Consider the following 23,677-nt stretch of genomic DNA (forward strand, 5'->3'; position numbering starts at 1 on the left):
GCATATCTAACAAAGATTCAAATGAGCCTTAGAGACTCACTCGGTGCTAGGGTGCGTATAGAGTCTGCTGAAGGCCCAAGTGGTCTCCAGCACCACATACAAAGAAGAAAACATCGACTGTAATTCCATGTTTTATATATACTTTCAAAAGTAACTAGAGAATTAGGTTAGCTCAGTGTTACAGCACTTTTCTACCATGTATGGGAGGCCCTGGGTTCAATCCTCACCAAAAAGAAGGGGAGGGGGGAAGAGCCAGGACGCCTAAGAAGCATACAAAAGGCAAAAAATATAAATTGGACTCAACAATAACAAAAAATTTTTGTATATGAAATTAAAGGACACCATAAAGAAGCAGCAACAACTCATACAATGGAAACTTATTTGCAAATCACACACCGCAAAAGCATCTACGATCTAGACACATATTACAAACTGACAACAACAGAAAGACCATCAACCTAATTTTCAAAAAGTACAAATGACTTGGAGCGATCTTTCCCCCCTTTTAAAAGGCACACAAGGGCTGGAGAGATGGCTCAGAGGTTAAGAGCACTGGCTGCTCTTCCAGAGGTCCTGAGTTCAATTCCCAGCACCCACATGGTGACTCACAACTATCTGTAATGAGATCTGGTGCCCTCTTCTGGAATGTGGGCATACATGGAGGCAGAATGTTGTGTACATAATAAATAAATAAATAAACAAATAAATAAATCTTTAAAAAACAAACAAACAAAGACACACAAATGGCCATAAGAACATAAGGTGTGCAACATCATTAGCCATTAAGGAAATGAAAACCAAAACCCCACCCATTTTACAATGTTATGACAGCAGTAATGTTCTTGTCACTGCGTAGGCCTGGTAGGGCTAGAACTTGCACAAACCAAGCGTGGTGGTGCACAGCTGCAGACCCAGGACTCAGAAGCTATAGGTAGGAGGGTCAGAAGTTAAAGGTTATATTTAGTTGCACAGTGAGCCCCAGAATAGTCCTGGATATGGTCTCAAAAAACAAAAACCAGGGGGCTGGAGAGATGGCTCAGCGGTTAAAAGCATTGCCTGCTCTTCCAAAGGTCCTGAGTTCAATTCCCAGCAACCACATGGTGGCTCACAACCATCTGTAATGAGGTCTGGTGCCCTCTTCTGGCCTGCAAGCATACACACAGAAAGAATATTGTATACATAATAAATAATAAATAAATATTAAAAAAAAAAACAAAAACAAGTATTGGGTGTTGTGGGTTTACATGTACAATTACAGCACTCAAACCAGAGGCTGAGACAAGAGGACCTGCGTAAGTTTAAGGCCAGCCCGGGCTACAAATAATGAGCTGTAGCCTAGTCTGATGGAGGAAGGTCATTGGCTAATAAAGGAACTGCCTTGGCCCATTTTATTGGTTAGGACGTAGGTAGGTGGAGTAAACAGAACAGAATGCCGGGAGGAAGAGGAAGTGAGCTCAGTCTTGACAGCTCTCCTCTCGGGAGCAGACGCCTGAGAGAGACGCCATGCCCCGCTCCCAGGATGAAGCTCCGACCCAGGATGGACATAGGCTAGAATCTTCCTGGTAAGTGCACCTTGGGGTGCTACACACAGATGATTAGAAATGGGCTAAATTAATATGTGAGAATTAGCCTAGAAGAGATTGGGCCAAGCAGTGTTTAAATGAATACAGTTTGTGTGTTGTTATTTCGGGCATAAGCTAGCCGTGTGGGCGGCTGGGGTGCTGGGAACGCAGCCCTGCCGCTCTTATTACTACACTAGTCTAGGCTACAAAGTGAGACCCTGTCTCAAAAATAAGTAAAATGAAAAAGTTAGAAAGTTATTTAGGAGTTAGAGAGATGGATTAGCAGTTAAGATCACTGACTGTCCTTCCAGAGGACCTGGGTTCAATTCCCAGAACCCACATGGCAGCTCACAACTGTCTATAACTCTAGTTCCAAAAGATCTGAAACCCTCACACAGGCATGCAGGCAAAAACACTAATGTACATAAAATAAAATTAATTAATTATTATGGGGCTGGAGATGGCTCAGAGGTTAAGAGCATTGACCACTCTTCCAGAGGTCCTGAGTTCAATTCCCAGCAACCACAAGGTGTCACATAACCATCTATAATGAAATGCAATATCCTCTTCTGGCATAAGCAATCATGCATACAAAACATTATGTATAATAAATAAAATATACCTTTAAAAAGTTATTTAAACAAAAATTTGTTTGAAAACTGGGCATACAGACTGGTATGGTGACACATCCTAGCACTTGGGAGGCAGAAACAGGCTGATCCTTGACTTTGATGCCAGCCTGGTCTACAGAGCAAGTTCCAGAACAGCCAGGGCTACACAGAGAAACCCCACCTCAAAACAAACAAAACAAAACAAAACAAACAAACCAGGGCTGGAGAGATGGCTCAGTGGTTAGGAGCACAGTCTGCTCTTCCAGAGGACCTGGGTTCAATTCCCAGCACCCACATGGCAGCTTACAGCTGTCTGGAATTCTAGCTTCCAGGGGATCTGACACCCTCACGCAGGTATACACGCTGGCAAAACAGTGCACAAAAAGTAAAAATAAATTATAATTAAAAAAAAATAACCAAAAAAGGGGGCTGGAGAGATGGCTCAGTGGTTAAGAGCATCGTCTGCTCTTCCAAAGGTCCTGAGTTCAATTCCCGGCAACCACATGGTAGCTCACAACCATCTGTAATTAGGTCTGGTGCCCTCTTTTGGCCTGCAGGAATACACGCAGACAGAATATTGTATACATAATAAATAAATAAATATTTAAGAAATAACCAAAAAACTGGGCATAATGGTGCATGCCTATAATGCCAGCATTTGGGAGACAGCTGGGAAGATCTGAAAGTCAAGGGTATCTTTTTTTTTTTTTTTAATTTTTTAAGATTTATTTATTTATTATGTATACAGTATTGTCAGTATTCTGTCTGCATGTGTGCCTGCAGGCCAGAAGAGGGCACCAGATGTCCTTACAGATGGTTGTGAGCCACCATGTGGTTGCTGGGAATTGAACTCAGGACCTTTGGGAGTACAGGCAGTGCTCTTAACCACTGAGCCATTTCTCCAGCTCCCAGTCAAGGGTATCTTTGATTATAGAGTGAGTTAGAGGCCAGCTGGAGCATGGAAATCCTGTCTAAAAAAGAAAACAAACTAATATTTAAGTTTTATAATGGCATTATTCACAGTAGCCAAAAAGTAGAAATCACCTACACAGATATCAACTATTTAATAATGGATAAATAAAATGCTGTATATATTAACAAAATGGAGTATTATTCAGCCATAAAAATGGCAAATTTAAAAAAGATGCTAAATAAAAGAAAACAAGAAAAGCTTATACATGTACCACACCTGGCTTCAATTAATTTTTAAAAAGTATTTCAAAGCCAGGCGGTGGTGGCACACGCCTTTAATCCCAGCACTCGGGAGGCAGAGGCAGGCGGATCTCTGTGAGTTCGAGGCCAGCCTGGTCTACAAGAGCTAGTTCCAGGACAGGAACCAAAAGCTACAAAGAAACCCTGTCTCGAAAAATCAAAAAAAAAAAAAAAAAGTATTTCAAAGTAAATTGTAGACATGAATGTATTTAGTTCAGTTCAGCTTCCCCCCCACCCCAAGAAATCTACTAACTAGAATTCAATGAACGATTCAATGAATGATTTCCCCCTTTACTGTAAATGTTAAAAATGTAATGGACAATCTTAAATGCTTCTTCACTGAATTTTAACAAAGACATATATCAACATTTCTTTGGTGCCCCTTTATAGTCATACCTTCACTTTTAAGACTGGTACACGGAAGCTCCTACAGAAAAAGAAAAAGAAACAATACCTACTTTAGAAGTAATAAAAATGATCCTGCAGAAGAACACAAAATATAACTGCGTTATTCACCAACTCCGGCCTGGAGCCAGCTCACTTATGCCAGTGAGCTTCACAACAGGACCCCAGATTTCCTGACTTTTACGTAGTGTGATTCCAACAATCTTTGAAGCCTGATCTTGAAATTTAAGAGCAGATTAGGAATTATGAAATCTGGAAAGAAAGGAGTGGCTAAAGGCATCAAAACAAAGGGAAACAATTACCTAACCAGGACACAAACAGTAAAATCCATGAAAAGTGGATATAAGAATGTAGGATCAGGATAAGTATGCTAGCCCTCACCTGTGATCCCAGCACTTGGAAGGTACGGTCAGGACAACCAATTCAAGGACAGCCAGGCAACATAATAAGACATTATCTCAAAAAATAGACTCATTAAAAAATAATTTTAAAAAATTGAAATTAGAGTTGGGTGGTGGTGGCACACACCCTTAATCCCAGCACTCAGGGGGCTGTGGCAGGTGGTCTCTATAAATTTGAGGCCACTCTGGACTACAGAGCCAGTTTCAGAACAGCCAGGAATAAAGACAGAAACCCTGTCTCGAAAAACAAAACAAAAAATTGAAAATAGGTAAGAATCTGCTGTCATTTAAGGGCAAGTATTTACAGTACCCATGAAAATACTGTAGCAAAAAAAAAAAAAAAATACTGCAGACCTTTGAAACTATGACTGTGGTTTCAGCTATGCTAGAGGGCCCCCAAAGGCTACCACATGCCCTCTGCTGCTGCACGGTCGAGTGGAACATTGTGCTGGAACATGTGCGGTAAGGCCGGTGGGCGGGGAACTCAGTCAGTCATGCGAGGAGGAAGGAGCTGGGCTGCCTTAGAAGCTGCACCTGTATTTGGCTCATTTTGTAAAAATGGCTCTGATTCACAAAACTGGCCATTGGAGCTGCAAATAAATGTGGAGGTGTACAAAACTGAGGGCACGCCTACAATCTCAGCACTCTGGAGGTGTACAAAACTGAAGGGCACGCCTACAATCTCAGCACTCTGGAGGTTGAGGCAAGAAGACAGCCTTGAATTCAAGGCTAGCTTGGGCAGTACTGTGAGGTTCAGTGTGGGCTACAGATTGAGACCCTGTCTCGAACAAAACACAAATCAATAAGAAAAAGAAAAGAAAGGCTGAGAGATGGCTGCTCTTCCAGAGGACCTGGGTTCAATTCCCAGCACCCACAAGGCAGCTCATAACTGTTCGTAACTCCAGTTCCAAGGGATGTGGAACCCTCACACAAATATGCATGCACACACACACACACACACACACGCACACACACATGCGTGTACACACGTACACACACACACACACACACACAAAACAACATCCCCCCAAATTTGCTTTCACCCCATTACAAGAAACATTTGTGAAAAATCCACATAGCCAGGCAATATGTGACTTTAATCCCAGCCCTTGGAAAGCAGAGGCAGGCAGATTCCTGAGTTTGAGGCCAGCCTGGTCTACAAAGAGAGTTCCAGGACAGCTAGGGCTACACAGAGACTCTATCTTTTATTTTTTTATTTTTTTTAATTTATTTATTTATTAAAGATTTCTGTCTCTCCCCCGCCACCGCCTCCCATTTCCCTCCCCCTCCCCCAATTAAGTCCCCCCCCCCTCAGCCCAAAAAGCAATCAGGGTTTCCTGTCCTGTGGGAAGTCCAAGGAACCCCCACCTCCAAAACCGGACTCTCTGAACATAGCGGACAATGAGGACTACTGAGAACTCAAGAACAATGGCAATGGGTTTCTGATCCTACTGCACGCACTGGCTTTGTGGGAGCCTAGGCAGTTTGGATACTCAACTTACTAGACCAGAGACTCTATCTTGAAAAAAAGAAAAGAAAAATCCTACACGCTCAACACACACTCCCTCACTAAGCTACACCCCAACTACTGCAGTCAATATGGCATTTACAAAGTGTAATTGGCTCCACAACTAACATTTACATATATTGTGACGCTGAGAAAAGTACCTCATAAGCGCAACACAATTTCCATCATAATAATGTTTACTTTTCTTTTTTTTTCTTTTATTCTTAATCTTATCCATTAAGATAACTGTATCTTCAAACTTATTTGGGAATCAATGGTTGCCTAGACCTTGGCTACTTTATTAAAAAGAATCAACTGTTGAGGTCTGTCTCCATCCCAGACTATGCTCTTCGGAGGAGGTCCTGATATGCGCAGAAATGACTTCCTGCAAGAGGAGCAGGACAGATCATTACTTAGAAGGCCCCATCCCAAGACTTCATACCTCTTCTGATTAGAGAAGAAATGGGTACTAAAGCCCAACTCCAAAATGGTCAAATGCCTTTTTATAACACAAAGCCCAATCAGACTCCCCAAGACTGAAATTAGAAACTGAACCTTGACTTCTGTACTTGACTCTCAAAAGATGCTGTTTAGTCGAATAGCATTATTTATTTATGGTTTGTGTCAACTGGATAGTCTAAGACTATGCCATAGAAGCAGGTTGGCCACACTGGACAGTCTTAAGGTTGAGGCTTTGGTCACACAAACTCTGGAAAGACAGACTGGCTTTGTAGGCAATAAATCATACCAGTACAATAAACTTCTCAACACACAGGCTTCAGTGAGCCTTCCTGGCTGGAATACTCTCTATATACTGTCAGATACTGGAAGGTAATGCTGTCCCAACTCCATGGGGAAGGACAAATGACAAACAAAAGCTTCACATGTGCTCCCTTCTCATATTCTTTTCTACATGTTTCCTCACGGACTAATTTTAGTTTGTGTCCCTTCCTAGTAATAAACCTGCACTGGTGAGGCCAGAGAGATGGCTGCTCTTCCAGAGGTACATACAGTTAGAGTACTCATTTCCATAAAATAAATAAACAAATCTTAAAAAAAAAAAAGAAAAAGACAAAAGAAAAACTGTAACAATGACTATGATAGTTTTCAGTTTTTCAGTGAATTAGAAGAGTCTGCCAAATTACCAGGTTGTGTGAGGTCCTGGGGCCCCTGACCTTCAGCTCAGAAGAATTAAGTGAGCATGTTGGCTACTTCAGCAGCGGTCCAAACTCTCAGGGGAGGAGTTTTGAGGGCTGTGTCCAATTCTCATTTGGCTAAATGAGAGCAGTCTTTGTTCCTTCTTCACACCTGCAGTTGCTAACACTGCCTCACCCCTGTGACTGACCTCTGAACCGTGAGTGCTATAACCCTCCAGTCTATCCTAAAAACGTCAGTGTACATAGGTGGGATCCAGTGAGTAAACTGGGTTATTTTGGGTCCTCCTCACTGACAATCACCATTTAAAAAGGAGACGATGACAGGGATTCTAACAGTTTACCTTTGTCCTGAAAGAGCATCTGCAGGAAATGACTGACGTACGAGAGCATGGTCCACAGTCTCCTTCATGACAGAGCTTCTCACAGGTATGGATAAAATCTTCAATACAAAAGAAAGAGGGGGGAGTGAGAATCGCAGCGACTTACTCTGATTCTTCCAATTCACTACCAACACCGTTTTTCCACCTCTACTCCTAATAACTCCAAAAGTGGAGCTGAGGGAGAAGAATGTGGTCAGTGCTTCTCCCTCAGCTTCCCTTCACTCAAGCCGGGCACATTCAAAGACAGAGACTAGCATCAGTCGCTGGAATATGTTTTGGTATGCATGCTGCTTGCTGACACAAAGCATAGATTTTTCTGACCTTTGCTTTAGGTGCTAAGCAAAGTCTTTATATTAGATTCACATCTCCCTAGAATTTAATCATGTATGACTTCGATGAAATGCTCCGGGCTCTATAAGCTACCTGGGAATCACAGATAATTCTGAAGTCACAATCCATAATTCCACCAACTGAGGCTGTTGTCATTATAGACGTGGACAACCTACATTCACCTGATAGCTAACCAGATTTAGGGTAAAATTTTCTGTTTTATCCTTTCTTGAGACAGGAGATGTAACTCAGTTGGTAGGGTGCTTGCCTAACTTGCAGAATGCCCTGGGTCTGATCCCCAGAACTGCATTAAAATTTCATAAGGAGTGCATGACTGTGATTACAGCACTCAGGAGGATTGGGATTTCAAGGTCAATTTGATTATATAATGAATTTAAGGCCTGTTAGTCAGAGTCCTTGGGAGTTGGAGACAAGAGAATCACAAGTTCAAGGTTAGTCCCGGCTACATAGCGAGTGTGAGGTAATTCTGGGATACACAAAACCCTGCTTTAGGAAGAAAGTCTGATAAAATTTTCTGATTTCTATATCCAAATGACCAGAAGTCACAAAAGAGGAATCAAGGTATCATTAGTGATCAGAGGCAGCCACACTAAAAATATTAACAAGAAACATACAACAAGAATCCTCAGAAAGCATATAAAACAATCCAAACTGCACACAAGAGTAGAGCAAATAGCCTGATAAACCTGAGGGACTCCACAGAAAGATGTGTGCTCAATCACAGCGGGAAAGAATTATCTTCAGTGACTGGTTTCTTATAGATGATACAGTCTGGGTATGGTGGCTCCTATCAGTCATCCAGCCCTGGAGAGACTGTGTTAGGAAGCTACCCACCAATCTGATGCCAGACTCAGCTACATAGTACCAGTCTCGCCAGAGCTGCATAGAAAGATTCCCATCTTAGAAAAGCATCCATCCAAAAATGATGCTCAAGGTGTTGCCCTCAGCTATCCAGGAGGCTTAGCTAGAAGGCACTGTTTAAGTGCTTTAATTGGCTGAGACTCTGTCATTTAGAATTTCAGACCTAAATTTCCCCCCCAGTTGCTTTAGCATGCTCCTATTACAAAAGATGGCATGCAAACATGTGTGGAATGCTGGATTTGTCCATATATATATATATATATACACACATATATATATGTATATGTATACACACACACAACACATATATATATATATATATGGTGTTTGTACTAGAGTAGGCACTCAGAGAACCAACGATGTCAACAAAATTGGAGAAATCACTTGGGAAATCTGTATTTTCACAAGAGTACTTTGAGTAAAAAGATAAAAAAGTACCTGTTCAAATTTGATTATTATGTTTATGAGAACCTCTTTAGAGTGGCATTTATTACTTGGTTAAAGCATCATTACTGCTAAACATTTACATTCATTAAAAAAACTTTTCAATTTTTATTTTATGTGTATGTCTGTGCACCATGTGTGGATTCTCTATATTCACGTAGGCCAGAAGAACGACATCAGATCCTCTAGAAATGCTATTACAGATAACCAGTTGTGAGCCACCATGTGAGTGCTGAGAATGGAACCTGGGTCTCTGGATGAGCAGCCAGTCCTTTTAATCACTGAGCTGTCTCTTCAGCCCCCAAATAAATTCTATAAAATAAATTTTATGTCAACTAGTTACCTGAGGAACCACAGGACAAGGGTTTGCCACACACTTTTCCACACGAAGGGACAGGATCCATGCATGTTTTCCGACCATTACTTCCAAGTTCCAGTAACTGGCTGAGAGGTGTTTGGCCACAAGGGCAACATCGAACCAAATGGGGGAGCCGTGGGCAAGGCTGGCAAGGCTGAGGGTGGCACACTTGAGAACAGGTATGGTTCCCACATTTCAAGTCCCTTTAATAAAAACAATAGACAATTATGTAACTGTTACATAAAATGAAGTTTTAACTAAAAGCAACTTAAATTAAGTAAGAAAACGTAAAACCTTACTTGCCACATATCTTTAAACAGCTGAAGTCCCCAAATCCATCAGATTTCCCCAATTCTGTTCCACATAACACATCTCGGGAGGTGCTGCCACAGTAGCACACTTGAGGACACAATTTAAAAGACAAATTAGCAACCTATCCATGCTTTAAAAATATTCCCAATAGTCTATAAATATTCATTAGCATAGGTCAGACATGATGCTGAAATTACTATGGTTTATGCAGGAGCTCTCTGACACACCTAAGAGCTTTACATGGGAACAAATAAAAGCTCCCGTTCCTCCGCCAATATCTCTTAGGGCCTCGCAACATATCCTTCAGACTGCCTCAAACTAAAAGGACACAACTTAGTACCTAAGGCTAGAGGAGCCCCATGGCAGAGGGCACTGCAGGCTTAATTGGTGGTATGGTAGTAGAGCAGCTGACATCCAGAGTCCCCGTTTTCACTTCAACACAAACAAAATGGATTCTTGATACTTTATATCAAATGCTTTCAAAAAGGCCTCACTATTAAAAAACATTACCACAATATGAAATTCTTTTTTTTTTTTTTTTTTTTTTTGGTTTTTCGAGACAGGGTTTCTCTGTGGCTTTGGAGCCTGTCCTGGAACTAGCTCTGTAGACCAGGCTGGCCTCGAACTCACAGAGATCCACCTGCCTCTGCCTCCCGAGTGCTGGGATTAAAGGTGTGCGCCACCACCGCCCGGCAGGACACAATATGAAATTTTTAATAATTTGGATACTACTACTGTTAAATCTGAAGAGTTATTTTCATTAAATTACATGATTTTTCTCATAAGCGTCACTTTACAATTTTTTCTTTCTTTTTCTGAGATAGGGTTTCTCTGTGTAGTCTTGGCTGTCCTGGAATTCAGAGATCTACCTGCCTCTGAGTGCTGGGATTAAAGGCGTGTGCCACCACCGCCCCACAATCTTTTTTTGGGGGGGGGGGGAACACTTTTTTCTTTTCACAAAGGATATTTATCACAAATTAATCTATGCATGTATACCTTGCTCACATGATAAATGGTGACCAAAAGAGTAGAAACAAAACTGAAATTCCATGTAACTAATTAATGGTAATTTCCTCCTAAGGACAACTTAGGCTATCTACTGGCACAGAAAATGAACAGAAGAATAAATGTAATTGAGTTCAAGGCCAGCCTGGTTTATTAACAAGTCCTAGGCAAGACAGGGCTACATAGTGAGAACTCATAAAAAAAAATCCTAAAAATCTTTAATAAGATTAAATAAATTAATTAATTAAAAAATCCTATCTATAAAATAGTGTATTAGACAGAACTATTGGCATATGGGAAGAGATAGCTTCAAGTCACCAAAACATAAACTTTTTACATTTTAAAAATAAACATTCTAGTGCTGGAGAGATGGCTCAGTGGTTAAGAGTACTAGTTGCTCTTATAGATCCAGGTTCAATTCCCCAGCACCCACGTGATGGCTCACAACTGCCTGTAAGTCCAGTTTGACAAATCCAATGTCTTCTGGCCTCCTTGGGCACTAGGCATGTATGCGGTATCAAACACACATGCACCCACAGACACACACACTTGCATGCATGCACAGGCAAAACACCCATACACATTAAAAAAACAAAAGACATTCTGTCTTCTAATAAGAATATGTGCATCTTTATCCACCACTCTAAAACTCATTATCTCTTCAAATATTTGTTGGATGAATCAATACAGACAAAGGGAACAGTTAATACTTTTGGATCAATGAACTGATGAGCAAAATCTAGCAACCAAAAGCTCCCTACAAGCAGCCTTTCCTTTGGCATGTTTTGTTTCCTCTCTTTCTTTTCTTTCCTTCTGAGGCAGGGTCTGGCTTGGCAGGCTGGCCTGAACTTGTTATGATGGTTCAGGTGGGCCTCAAACTCTCACTCTTCCCGTCTCAGCCTCTAAAGGCAGGGGTTTCAGGTATCAGTCCCCATGCCAGGCTCTTTGCTGTATTTCTACCCAAACAGAGCAGTCTTTTTGTCAGAGGTAATGAACATACAGCTATAACTAAGAAAGAGTAAATTAATAGGCAGGATATTTGGGCTGGGGAGAATGCTCAATGGAAAAACACTTGCCAAGATGTAAATGGCCTGAGGTAACCTGTGAAGATGGTTTGCTACCCTCTTGACCCAGAAAAACCTACAAAATCATGCAAAGAGGATCAAATTTTTGGGTTCACTTTAAGAACATCCATGAAACTGCCCAAGCCATCAAGGGTATGCATATCTGAAAAGCCACCAAAATACCTGGAAGATGTCACTTTAAAGGAGCAATGGGTGCATTCTGATGGTACAATGGTGGAGGCGGTAGGTGCGCCCAGGCCAAACACAGTGGGGCTGGACACAGGGTCAGTGGTCAAAAAAAAGTGCTGAGTTTCTGCTGCATGTGCTTAAAAACACAGAGCAGCGCTGGATGGAAGGGTTTAGATGGATGGTCTACACCATCGACCAGTGAACAAAGCACCAAGATGCGCTGACGAACTGACAGAGCACAGGATGAATCAGTACATGAGCTCCCCTGCCACAATGGATGATCCTCACTGAAATGAACAAACTGTCCCGAAGCCACAAGAGGAGGGTGCACAGAAGAAAAAGATATCCCAGAAGAAACAAAAACTTATGGCACGGGAATAAATTCAGCATAAAATAAATGCAGATCAAAGTAAAGGTCTTCAGGTTGTCTATTTACGCATTGTCTCAGATTGCCTGTTTGATAAGCCCTGTTGGGAGGGGTGTGTTTAACATGATGGAAGGTATATAAAAGTGATCAAGCACAGAAAAAAGAAAGAAAAGAAACACTTGCCAAACAAGCAAGGCGACTAGAGTTCTAACTAATTCCTAGAACCCTCATAAATGGCTGGCAGGTGTGGAAGGCCATCTATAATCCCAATATTCAGGAGACAAAATGGGAGATCCCTAGAGCAAGCTAGCTACCTAGACTAGCCAATCAAAGAGCTTTGGACTCAATAAATAAAATGGAGAATGAGGCTGGTGAGATGGCTCAGTAGGTAAGGATGCCTACTGCCAACCCAATAACCAGAACTTGATCCCTGGAACTCATGAGGCATAAAGAGAGAACTGATTCAATCTCCCACACATACTTTCATACACAATATATAAATGCCATAAATGTAAAAGAGTAAAGTAGAAAGTAATTAAGGAAGGCATTTAATGCCAATTTCAGGTATTCATATGCTCACACGGGACACCTGTTGGAACATACTTGTGCCCACATACTTTAACATGCTTATTATACACATGAACATATACCACACAATCATATATACACATGGAGGGGGAGAGGAGGGTAGTGCAGAAAATCACAATAAAAACAAAATGGAGTTCTCTAGTTGATTAGGAAATGATCACAACTTCAATACCAAAAGGCTGCTGGGTGTGCTTAGCAAGAGAGACAGAACCACAAGAGTAGCAGCAGGGTCAAGGGTCACAGCTGCCTGAACAGTATTACGGAACCAGCCTTAAGCTGTATGTTTGGCATTTAATGAACACCCAGAAGCAATGTGCATTCAATTTCTACATAAGGCTGAAAAAGGTCCTAGAAGAATCAACACGTGACAAAATAAACTACATATGTGGCCAAAAGACTATTTAATGGTACACCCCTCAGTCCCAGCTTCTTGGGAAGGGAAGGCAGAACTCTAGGGATTTGAGAACATTCTGGCCACCATAGTAAGGCCAGTCTCAAAAAAAGAAAGGAAAAAAATTTATTTATCTGTTCCTTCCTCCAGTTAAAGGACATCTAGGTTATTTTCAGTTTGAGGTTCTTAGAAACACATATTCCTGTACAGTCCTTTCTCTGCATACTTGGTATGCAAATATCAGAGCGGAATGGCTGGGTCATAACATATACATGTTTAATTTTATAAGAAACTGACAGTTGTCCAAAATGACTAGCATTTTGTACATCTGCCAACATTGAATGAAGATGCCAAATGCCCTTGCCAACATTTTTTTTTTTCATTTTAGAAACTCTGGTTAAGTACATAGATAGATACCTCACTATGAGCTTGTTTTTGATGCCCATCCCCCAAACCTTCCCTCTAGTATAGGCTTCTGTGAAACAGTTTTGCTGTAATATAATTGACATAACACACAATTCTAGAAAAATGTGTTGAGCATTGCTAACACGTGCATTCCACTTACTCTGGTTTAATATGATCCGGCAAGGCTGGCACTGACCCCCATGGCACAGCTCAGCACAGTGGTGTTGACCACAGTTCAAAATATTTTCACACACGTTAGAACAGTGGACTGAGACAGCCTGACCACAACGAACTGTGTGCCTGTAAAGATACAAATACATTACTCTGAAAGTCCCCACTATATAGACAAAATAACAGTAAAATCCAAACTCTTCCCTTAACACCCAGTAAACATTTCTCTTGATTTTGCTGCCCCTAACATGTTTTCTTCTAATTTTTAAAGATTTATTTTTATTATTTAAAATTCTGTTCTTATAAACAGAGATGCAGGTGCCCACGGAGGCTACAGATGTCATACCCCTCAGAGGTGGAGTAACCAGCAGCTGTGAGCTGCCCAACATGGTCTCGTCTTCTACAATGGTCATGCACTCTAAATCACCAAGCAATCCCTCCAGCCCCCTCCTACCAATTTTTATTTCCTCAACTATTCTCTCCACCCACTTCTTTCTCTTTTGTTCCTGCCTTTCCCTCTTTTCTAATTAGTGGAGAAATGAAGGCTCGCTCTGAGAATCTGTCCTAGGTAATTAATCATCATTCACCTGTCTTCTACTGAGCAGTATGCAGGAGGGGAAAGAACCCTGGAAGGATGGGCGAAGTCTGGGTTCTTCTCTCACTCTGCCCAGCTTCCTCTGAAACAGGGAAGAAAGGAACAGGGTGCCCAGATCTGAGACGCTCAGACTAGAAGCACAAGAGCAGTGTCCTGGGACCAGGCATGTTTGCACTGCATACAGCCAGAACGCTTACCTCACAAGATGCTAACAGAGCTTTGGTTCTAGCTTTGCCTTAACCCCAGAGGTCCTGGAACCAAGTCCCCAGGGACATCAGGGATGACTTTATTTATGCCAACCATTTACTTCTATCTGCTTACTAATCTTCTACATCAGACAATCACATGTGAATCGTGCATATGGAAACTGACTTCTTCCTCAGTCCAGTTCTAACTTTACCTGGTGCGTCCACATTCACATGCTTTAGTTGTAAAAGCAGGGCAGGGCGGGCAGGGTCCAGGATGGCAGAGACTGTAAGAGAAAAAGCTTTAATAAAGAAACCATTTATATGTACCAAAATCCAAACAACGCTGCCTCAGCTGTGTCCTGCTGAATACAGCAAGGCGATGGCTAATCTTTGCTGCCAACTTGGACAACAGGGAAGAGGAAACCTCAGCCGAGGGAGGTATTGCCTTCATCAAACTGCCCTGTGAACATGCCTGTGACACTGTCTTGACTGATGACTGACGGCGCCACTGTGGGAGGGAGCACCTTGGAAGGTGGTCCTGGGTTATGAAGTGCAAGCAATGCGCCTCCTGACCTCTGCTTAAGCCTGGCCTCAGTTCCTGTCTCCAGGCTCCTGCTTAAACTCGTTTGAGGCTTCCTTGATGGGTTCTGACTCAGAAGTGTAATAAACCCTTTCCTTCCCATTGATCTTGGTCAGCTTCTGACCACAGCAACAAAAGCAAACTAGGACAGGCCACAAACAAGCCTACTACGCAATGTCTTAGTATTTCTCGAAAGACACTTAAGAAACAAATTGGCCGGGCATGATGGAGGTAGGCGGATGGATCTCTGTGACCTCGAAGCCAGTCTACAAAGTGAGTTTCAGGACCTCCAGGACTGTTACACAAAGCAACTGTCTCGAAAAACCGGGGTAAAATAATTATATTTTTAAAACAGATGAGGTAGCACATAATTCCAGCACTGAGGAAGCACAAGCAGAAGGAGCATTGCAAATTTGAGGCCAGCCTGATCTACATAATGAACTTTACGCCAGCTAAGGTTACAAAGTAAGACTGCTTCAAAAAGACAATAATAAATATTTTTATGTAGAAAAAGTTGACAGCATTATCATTTCAGAATAACAATCATTTTAGAAAAAAAAGTAGCTGGGCAGTGGTGGCACACACCTTTAATTCCAGCACTTAGGAGGCAGGGGCAGGAAGGTCTCGTGAGTTCAAGGCCAGCCTGGTCTAGAGTTCTGGGACAGTTAGAGCTGTTACACATGACAATAATAAATAAATAAATCTCAAACTCAACTCAAAATCCTGTTTTAGTTTGGGTTTGACAAAGATGACACTTTAAAATATACGGTCTTTGGTTCAAATGTGTGGACAGGCAGTGATGGTGCATGCCTTTTCCTTAATCCCAGCACTCAGGAGGCAGACGCAGGTGCATCTCTGAGTTTGAGGCCAGCCTGGTCTACAGAGTGAGTTCTAGGACAGCAAGGGCTAAACAGAGAAATCCTGTCTTGGGAAAAACAAAACAAAACAAAACCCACAAACCTTGCCACGTTTATTTTTTTGGCTGATTTATTATGTACACATTGTTCCTTCTTCGTGTATGCCTGCAGGCTAGAAGAGGGCACCAGATCTCATTAAGATGGTTTTAAGCCACCATGTGGTTGCTGGGAATTGAACTCAAGATCTCTGGAAGAGCAGCCAATGCTCTTAACATCTGAGCCATCTCTCCAGCCCTTCCCTCTTTATTTGTTTGTTTGTTTATTATGTATGCAGTGTTCTGTCTGTATACTTGCTGGCCAGAAGAGGGCACCAGATCTCATTACAGATGGTTGTGAGCCACCATGTGGTTGCTGGGAATTGAACTCAGGACCTCTGGAAGGGCAGTCAGTGCTCTCAACCTCTGAGCCATCTCTCCAGCCCTCACCCCTTTTTTTACCCTTGCCTAGTATTGGAGACCCTGGATTGGATTCTTGGGAGAAGGAAGGAAAGAAGGAATGCGCTCATTCCACGAGGAGAACAGATATGCCCCATCAGCTGGAGACAGCAATCAGTGCGAAGGTGGCTGGCACGAGCATAGCATGCAGGTAGGAGATAGAATCCCAGCACAGGGCTGGAGGGCACGGGAAACTGAGCTTAGTGATGTGCCCTAGGCTAGAATCAGACATCTGAACAAAATGCTGTGGAAGTCAGAAGAAGAAAAAAAGGAATTTAAATATGTTTTGATAAATACTGTCTTTGTGTAGAACCAGTGTCAATCATAGACTGGGTAAGAAACTCCACTTTTATTTTGTATGTGTTTGTGTGTACGTGGTCCACCATGCCATGTGCAGGTCTGAAGACAAGCTGTTGGAGTCAGTCTTCTTCTTTACCATGTAGACCCCTGAGCTCAAACCCAGGTCTCAGTCTTTGCAGCAAGCACCTTGACCCAAGTCACCTCTCTTTAATCCTATTTTGGGAATTTCTACAAATTGGGGAGAGGCCTTTTTAAAAAATGAATATATATATCATTCAAAATAGTGGTTTCTCTCCTGGGCACAGTGCTGGCTCACACTTGTAACCCCAGCACACGGGAAGGTGAGGCATGAGAATAACAGAGTGGATGAGGATAGCTAGGGCTATAGCATCAGATCTTGTCTCAAAACACAAAACAAAGTAACAAAACAGGGCAGTGGAGGTGCTCAGCAAGTAAAGGTGCTTGCTCTCTGAGCCTGTGACCTGCTGACTTTCATCCCCAGAAGCCATGTAAAGGAGGAACGACAGCACTAACAGCACAAAATGCTCCCCTCACTTCTACGTGGGTCCTGGGGCCTGCATATACATGCATGCACACACACAAATAATAAAGCCCATACATGTATATCATATATTTTTGATGATGTTCACCCTCCACCCCATTGTCTGTTCTTGTCCTTTCTTCCCACTCCAGCTAGTCCCCTTCTCCTTTCATGTCTTTTTCTTCTTCTTTTTTTTTTTTAAATAAACAAGCTGGGTTTGGTGGAACATGCCTTTAATCCCAGCACTTGGGAGGTAGAGGCCAGCCTGGTCTACAAAGTTAGTTCCAGGACAGCCAGGGCTGTTAAAGAACAACAAAATTCTAAAATCTATAGGCGTCTGAAGAGTTGGTGGGGTAGTTAAGAGTGCTTGCTGCTCTTCCAGAGGACCATGTGATAACAAGGGTCTGCAATTTGTATTCTGGGGAGGGGCATTCTAAATGATGGCAAATGCAATCCTTCGGAAATTAAAAGCAATTACAGGAAAGTCTAATTAATCATATGGGTAACACAATTTTGTGAAAAAGAAAAACAAGCACCCCTCCCAACCTCAAAATCCTACCATACAGGATGTTAAACAAGTGCTTTCCCTATAGATATCCAAGGCTCTCTTCTTTTTAGGGCTAGCAGTACAAAACAATGGAAGGATCACTGGCTTTTCATACCCAGCCCTATCACTTCTTAGCACTGCAACACTGGGCACGAGGCTTAGCCTTCCTGAGTTTCGTCTATAAAGTAGAAATGATCATACCTACACATGGCCGTGGAAAGGATTAATAACTTGTGCAGAGTGTTCACTACAAAGGCACTCTTTACCCCTCTTGTTCCGTGGTAATGGTATGTGTACTTAAAGGCACTAGCAAAGCACACCCACTGAGTCCCCAGAAATCCATCACTCCAACTTACAGGTTACAGGAATGTGGACAGTCCTGGCCAGGCTGTTTCTTCCTACAAACCTCACCACAACTATGTGGAATTTCATTTCTGCTCCATTCAGGATTCTTTACTTTACCTACAACGCATCAGATGAGAAAGTCAATGCTATAAATTTCAACCATATTCTCAACTTTTCGAAACAGAGTACAGCGTCAAACAGAGACAGTGTGAAACGCAAGTATGGTTTTCAGCAGTACAACTGTTATCTCACATGCTGAAACAAAAAGCTGAGTGTGATGCTACTTATTAAACACTCTACTTAGCATGGTAAATCTTAACATCAAGATTACCTGAAAAAGATAGTCATTTTTACCTATGAAAATGCTATTTTGACTACTGAACAAAATCTATTAACTAAGAAATCTTAAATAAATGAACAAAGAATTATCTTCGGTAATGATCAGAAGGAAATAAAGGAAGAGAACTGGAGTACAGCTCAGTGGTAGGACACTTCTTTAACATGTTCTGGCACTGTGGGCGAGGCTGAGGGGGTGGGTAGAGAAAGGACAGAAAAGACATACAGCTAGCAGTAGAAATTAGCATCTGGGTCAAAACAAAAACCAAAAAGGTGTAGCAATTAAAAAACAGGAAAAGGGAGCTGGAGAGTGTGGCACATGTCTTTAATCTCAGGAAGACAAAGGCAGGTGGACCTCTGTGAGTTCAAGTCTGGCCTGGTCTACATAGTATGTTCCAGGACAGGCTACACAGATCATCTCAAAACAACAACAAAAAAAAACAGGAAAAACTTGGTGTCACCTCAGTCCAGGTTGCTATTTTGAGGGCCATGTCAGGGTCTGTGGCCCCATAGTGGTCAGGGTCTGGGTGGACATATGTGGTTCTTGTTGCCACCAAGGGTCAGTGGATGCCCAGGGTTGGGTCAGCCACCTGACTCCATGATGGTGTCCAAGGGTCTGCTGCAGCCAGGGCCATGCAGATCTGAGTGGCCTGCCTCAGTGATGCCATTGTGACATTGGGGCCTGAGCTGCAGTTGAGGGCCATGTCTGGGTCTGTGGACCTACTGCAGCCAGGGTCTGTGTTGTCTGAGGCTCCTGTTACCATCAAACACAATGTGGACACCCAAGGTCTGGGGCCATGTTGGTGTCCACGGGTCACACTACCTCTGGGGCTGTGCTGATCTGAATGGCATGTACTGCCACCTGAGGCAATGGTAACATCCAGACCCAGATGTTGCTGAGGACCCTTTCTGAGTCCATGGTCCTACTGAGACTGAGATCTGTGCTGAAGTCCAAGTTCTGTACTGCCACCAAAGGTCATACTAAAGCCCAGGTTGGGGAGGCAACCTAAGGCCTTGGTGATGTCTGGGGACCATGCTGCCACCAGAGCCATCCCAATCTGAGTGGCCAGTGATGTGGGAGTGTCATATATCAATCTGTTGATTTCATTGGTTAAGCAATAAAGAAACTGCTTGGCTGGCCCTCATAGGTTAAAACATAGGTGGGAGGAGTAAACAGAACAGAATGCTGGGAGGAAGAGGAAGTGAGCTCAGACTTGACAGCTCTCCTCTTGGGAGCAGACACCTCAGAAAGACGCCATGCTCCCAGCTCCCGGGCAGACACACGCGATGAAGTTCTGACCCATGATGGACGTAGGCTAGAATCTTCCCGGTAAGACCGGTGCTCACAGATTATTAGGGATGGGTTGATCGGGATATCAGAATTAGCCAGTAAGGGCTAGAGCTTAAGGGCCAAGCAGCGTTTAAAAGAATACAGTGTCCGTGTAATTATTTCAGGTAAAGCTAGCCGTGTGGGTGGCCGGGATGCTGGGGATGCAGCCCCGCCACTCTTAACACTACAAAATGGCGCCCAGACGTGTGGGTAACTGAATCCACTGAAAGCCTGAGAAATCTTGGGAAAGAGTAAAGCATGTTTTCTGGGTAGCTGCAATTTCTCGGTTCTACTCTGCTTGCTAGAGGCAAGCAAGCGCTCTCATCTAAGAGAGGCTTCCTGACTCAGCTTCAGCTGCAAAACCCTGCAGCTTTTAACAGGTCCTGCCACGAAACACTTAAACGGTGTTGACGAAAAGCTGAAAGCATGCTTTTCGGTTTTCAGTCGTAGCAGGAAAAAAGCTGCGCTGTTTAAAAATGCCGGCTTTCTAGGCTGTCCTGCCAGGGCAAACTCTGACTGTTTGAGGCAGGAGGGCCAGCTACAGAGAGCGCATTTGAGTGTTGTAGCTTGTTTGCTGGCAAGGACCTTAAAATGCCATAGACTTGTGGCAATAAATGTGGCTACAACCAGTACCTCAGCCATGAGGCTGGAAAGCTAAGGAATGGACTGGATCTAGCTGGCAAAGCCACGGCTTTAATCCTACCCATATTCCTCAGTCATTTAAAGGCTCGTGTGGTCAGAAAAAGAGAGATATACAGTAAAGAGAGATTCAAAGACAAAAAAAAAATTCCAGATGGTTTAAAGTATATTAAAAATATATGCAGACTAAAACTTAAAGTTCTTAAAGTAAAAATCAAAAAAAAAAAAAAAAAGGAAGAGAGTTGTTGTGTGTGGTAGCACACACCTTTAATCCCAACACTCTGGAAGCAGAGGGAGATTGACCTCTGTGACTTCAAGGTGTGGTAGCACACGCCTTTCATACCAGTGCCTAGAAGGCAGAGACAAACAGATCTCTGTGAGTTCAAGGTGTAGTAGTGTACACCTTTAATCCCAATGCCTGGGAGGCAGAGACAGGCAGATCTCTGAGAGTTCAAGGACAGCCTGGTCTACAGAGTTATTCCAGGTCAAAGATATACAGAAAACCTGTTTCAAAAAGCAAAAAGTTAAAAGTAAAAATAAACGAAATAGAGCTTAAAATAAAGCTGCACAAAGATGGAAAATAAACAGAGAATTTTGATACTGTATGCTATTATGCTCTGTTTGAATTGTTTGAATGCTGAGGAAGGAGCAACAGCTGCTAAAAGATACTTGTTTATAAATGCTGCTGAACTAATCCAACATAGATATTTTGAAAATGCCTTGACTTTGAAATTTGGATCCAAGGACATGATGCTTTGGAAAGGAGTTTCTTATTTTGTTTTCACAGAGGATGAGACCCTGTTCATTTCTTCTATTCCGATATGGTATGATGGACCACGTCCTCCTGAAGGGTTGCTGTGAACATCTTCGCTCAACTGCCAACTGAGATGAAACTAGCACATAGGTTATACCATGAAAGACCTAATTAACGACGCCCCCATTCAGCAGGAAGCAGTTTGGAGAGAAAAAACTCCGCCCATGTTCCCAAATATGGTTTATAAACGTTCTTTAACATTTAAAGGGGGATATGATATAGATATGAATAATTTGTATTAGTATAGATTTTGCTTTATTGATAGAGATTTAAGGTCAATTTTGTTATATGTATATGCATACTTCTGCTATTGATTAAGATATTGTGATTGTGTAGTTCATTAAAAAATGTAATGTATAATTAAGAAGTATAGGTTAATGGATAATCATCAGTAATAGTCAAGCTTGTAGTCATGTTAATAAGATTTTCTAGATATATAGAGATACATTTCAGTTAGATAGACATTCTTCATATCTTTCAAAGACTGCAGAATATGGCATTTAATGTTTTAATAACTTAGGACTTTTCATGACAATGAGACACTCTGCTCCTGGCAGCATCAATCTACTTCAAGAAGAAGATGGGCATCGAAGAGGATCCTTATGGAGTTTGATAGCCATTTGGGCAAGAAACTGTTCTTGCCTGGACTATTGCATAAACTGGACACAGAGACCCCGAAGAGAGAGGACTGCTAAACTTGCATAAAGGTGAGATGGTTTTTTGGGGTTCCTGATTCATGAAAGAATCTGCAAGACATTCTTCAGGACAAGCAGATAGTGACTGCCTTTGAAATTTCCTGCTTTGTGGAAATGTCTGCTGGAAACTATGGGCCTGTAGGCCGAAGATGGATGCCCCAACGGTACAGAGGAACTTTGGGTGACTGTATAGGCAGCGAGATGTCTTTGTTATTTCTAGAGTTTTAAAAGTTGCTTACTTTTTGTTTATCCTTCTGGAGTCTTTGATGGAGTTAAAGAATATATAGATAGTTATAGTTTTCCTTAGTTATGATAAAAGATAATGTAGATATAAATATTGTAACTGTAATTCTTGCTTGATAACTGTTTTGTTATATGTAATTTTGCTATGTTAAAGTTAAAGCCTTTCTTTTTTGTTTAAACAGAAAAAGGGGAAGTGATGTGGGAGTGTCATATATCAATCTGTTGATTTCATTGGTTAAGCAATAAAGAAACTGCTTAGTCTCATAGGTTAAAACATAGGTGGGAGGAGTAAACAGAATAGACTGCTGGGAGGAAGAGGAAGTGAACTCAGAGACGTCATGCTCCCCTCTTCTGGATAGACAGGATAGCTCTGCTCTCTGAAGCACATGCGATGAAGCTCCGACCCAGGATGGACGTAGGCTAGAATCTTCCTGGTAAGCGCACCTCGTGGTGCTACATAGATTATAAGAAATGGGTTAAGAGGTTGAAACTAATGAGCCAAGCAGTGTTTAAATGAGTACAGTTTGTGTGTTGTTATTTTGGACATAAGCTAGCAGGCGGCCGGGGTGCTTGGGACGCAGCCCCGCTGCTCCTAATACATCAGGCCAGTGCTTCCACCTGGAGCCAAAATATCACTTTGTCAGGAGCCAAGCTGCTGCTGAGGGCCACATCTGGGTTCATGATCCAGTTGCAGCTGGGTTGTGTAGATGTCTGTGGCCTGTGCCACCTCAGGGGCCATAGGAACCCTTCACTACCTCTGGAAAAGCTAGCCTTGCCTCTTGCTGGACATTGCAGCAAGAGAGTTGACCCCTGCATTGGGAGAGATGGTCCCCACCCTTCACCACAGGCGAGGGAGAACCGTGACCCTGATGGCATGGGCATAGGGGAGATGGCTCCATCCTCTCACCTGAGGCTAGTGGCTCCAGTGGCCTGGAATGACCAGCTCAGTTACCCCTAGGCCCATACCTGGGTCTTGGGTTGGCCTACTCTAACGTCTAACCCATCTAGGACCTGCTGGAACTCGTAAGAGGCTGGTCCTGTGGAACAGTATCAGCAGGATTTTCATGACTTAGGGAGCCCGTGGACTACCTTAGGAGAGTTTAGGTGAGGATCCAATGATGATGGTGTACCAGAAACCAGAGCAGGGACTCATTACAAAGAACATCTGCTAGTGAAGCTGATTGGACAAAGTGTGTACTGTGTGACACACCACTCCCTGTGCCAGCAGGACGAATGGAGAGGTGCTGCAGAGGCGGGAAAGATGGAGAAATGAAGAGGTTCTTTTTGGTTTGGTTTGTTTCTTGTTTGTTTGCTTGCTTTGTTTTTTTATTTTCTTTTTGGGGGAGTGCTATAGGGGTGAGGGGAAGATGAGTGGACCAGGAGGTGAGTGGAATTAGGGTACATGATGTAAAATTCCCAAAGAATCAATTAA

General features: G+C 42.6%; 1 protein-coding gene across 2 annotated transcripts in view; it reads right to left on the reverse strand.

The window, feature by feature from the left end:
* Nfx1 (nuclear transcription factor, X-box binding 1) overlaps positions 1–23,677 on the reverse strand; it is a 61,347-nt gene that overhangs the window by 22,828 nt on the left and 14,842 nt on the right. For both annotated transcript variants that reach the window (XM_041667524.1, XM_041667525.1), the window contains exons 5-11: positions 18,200–18,305; positions 14,737–14,808; positions 13,731–13,870; positions 9,549–9,648; positions 9,235–9,452; positions 7,197–7,294; positions 3,782–3,812 (exon numbers count right to left, since the gene is read on the reverse strand). In XM_041667524.1, the coding sequence (XP_041523458.1) occupies positions 3,782–3,812; positions 7,197–7,294; positions 9,235–9,452; positions 9,549–9,648; positions 13,731–13,870; positions 14,737–14,808; positions 18,200–18,305 (765 nt within the window). The remainder of the gene's footprint in view (positions 1–3,781; positions 3,813–7,196; positions 7,295–9,234; positions 9,453–9,548; positions 9,649–13,730; positions 13,871–14,736; positions 14,809–18,199; positions 18,306–23,677) is intronic.

The sequence above is a fragment of the Microtus oregoni genome, unplaced genomic scaffold (genome assembly GCF_018167655.1).
Source record: "Microtus oregoni isolate MIOR12 unplaced genomic scaffold, Mior012 000017F_ref0000208, whole genome shotgun sequence".
NCBI lineage: Eukaryota > Metazoa > Chordata > Mammalia > Rodentia > Cricetidae > Microtus > Microtus oregoni.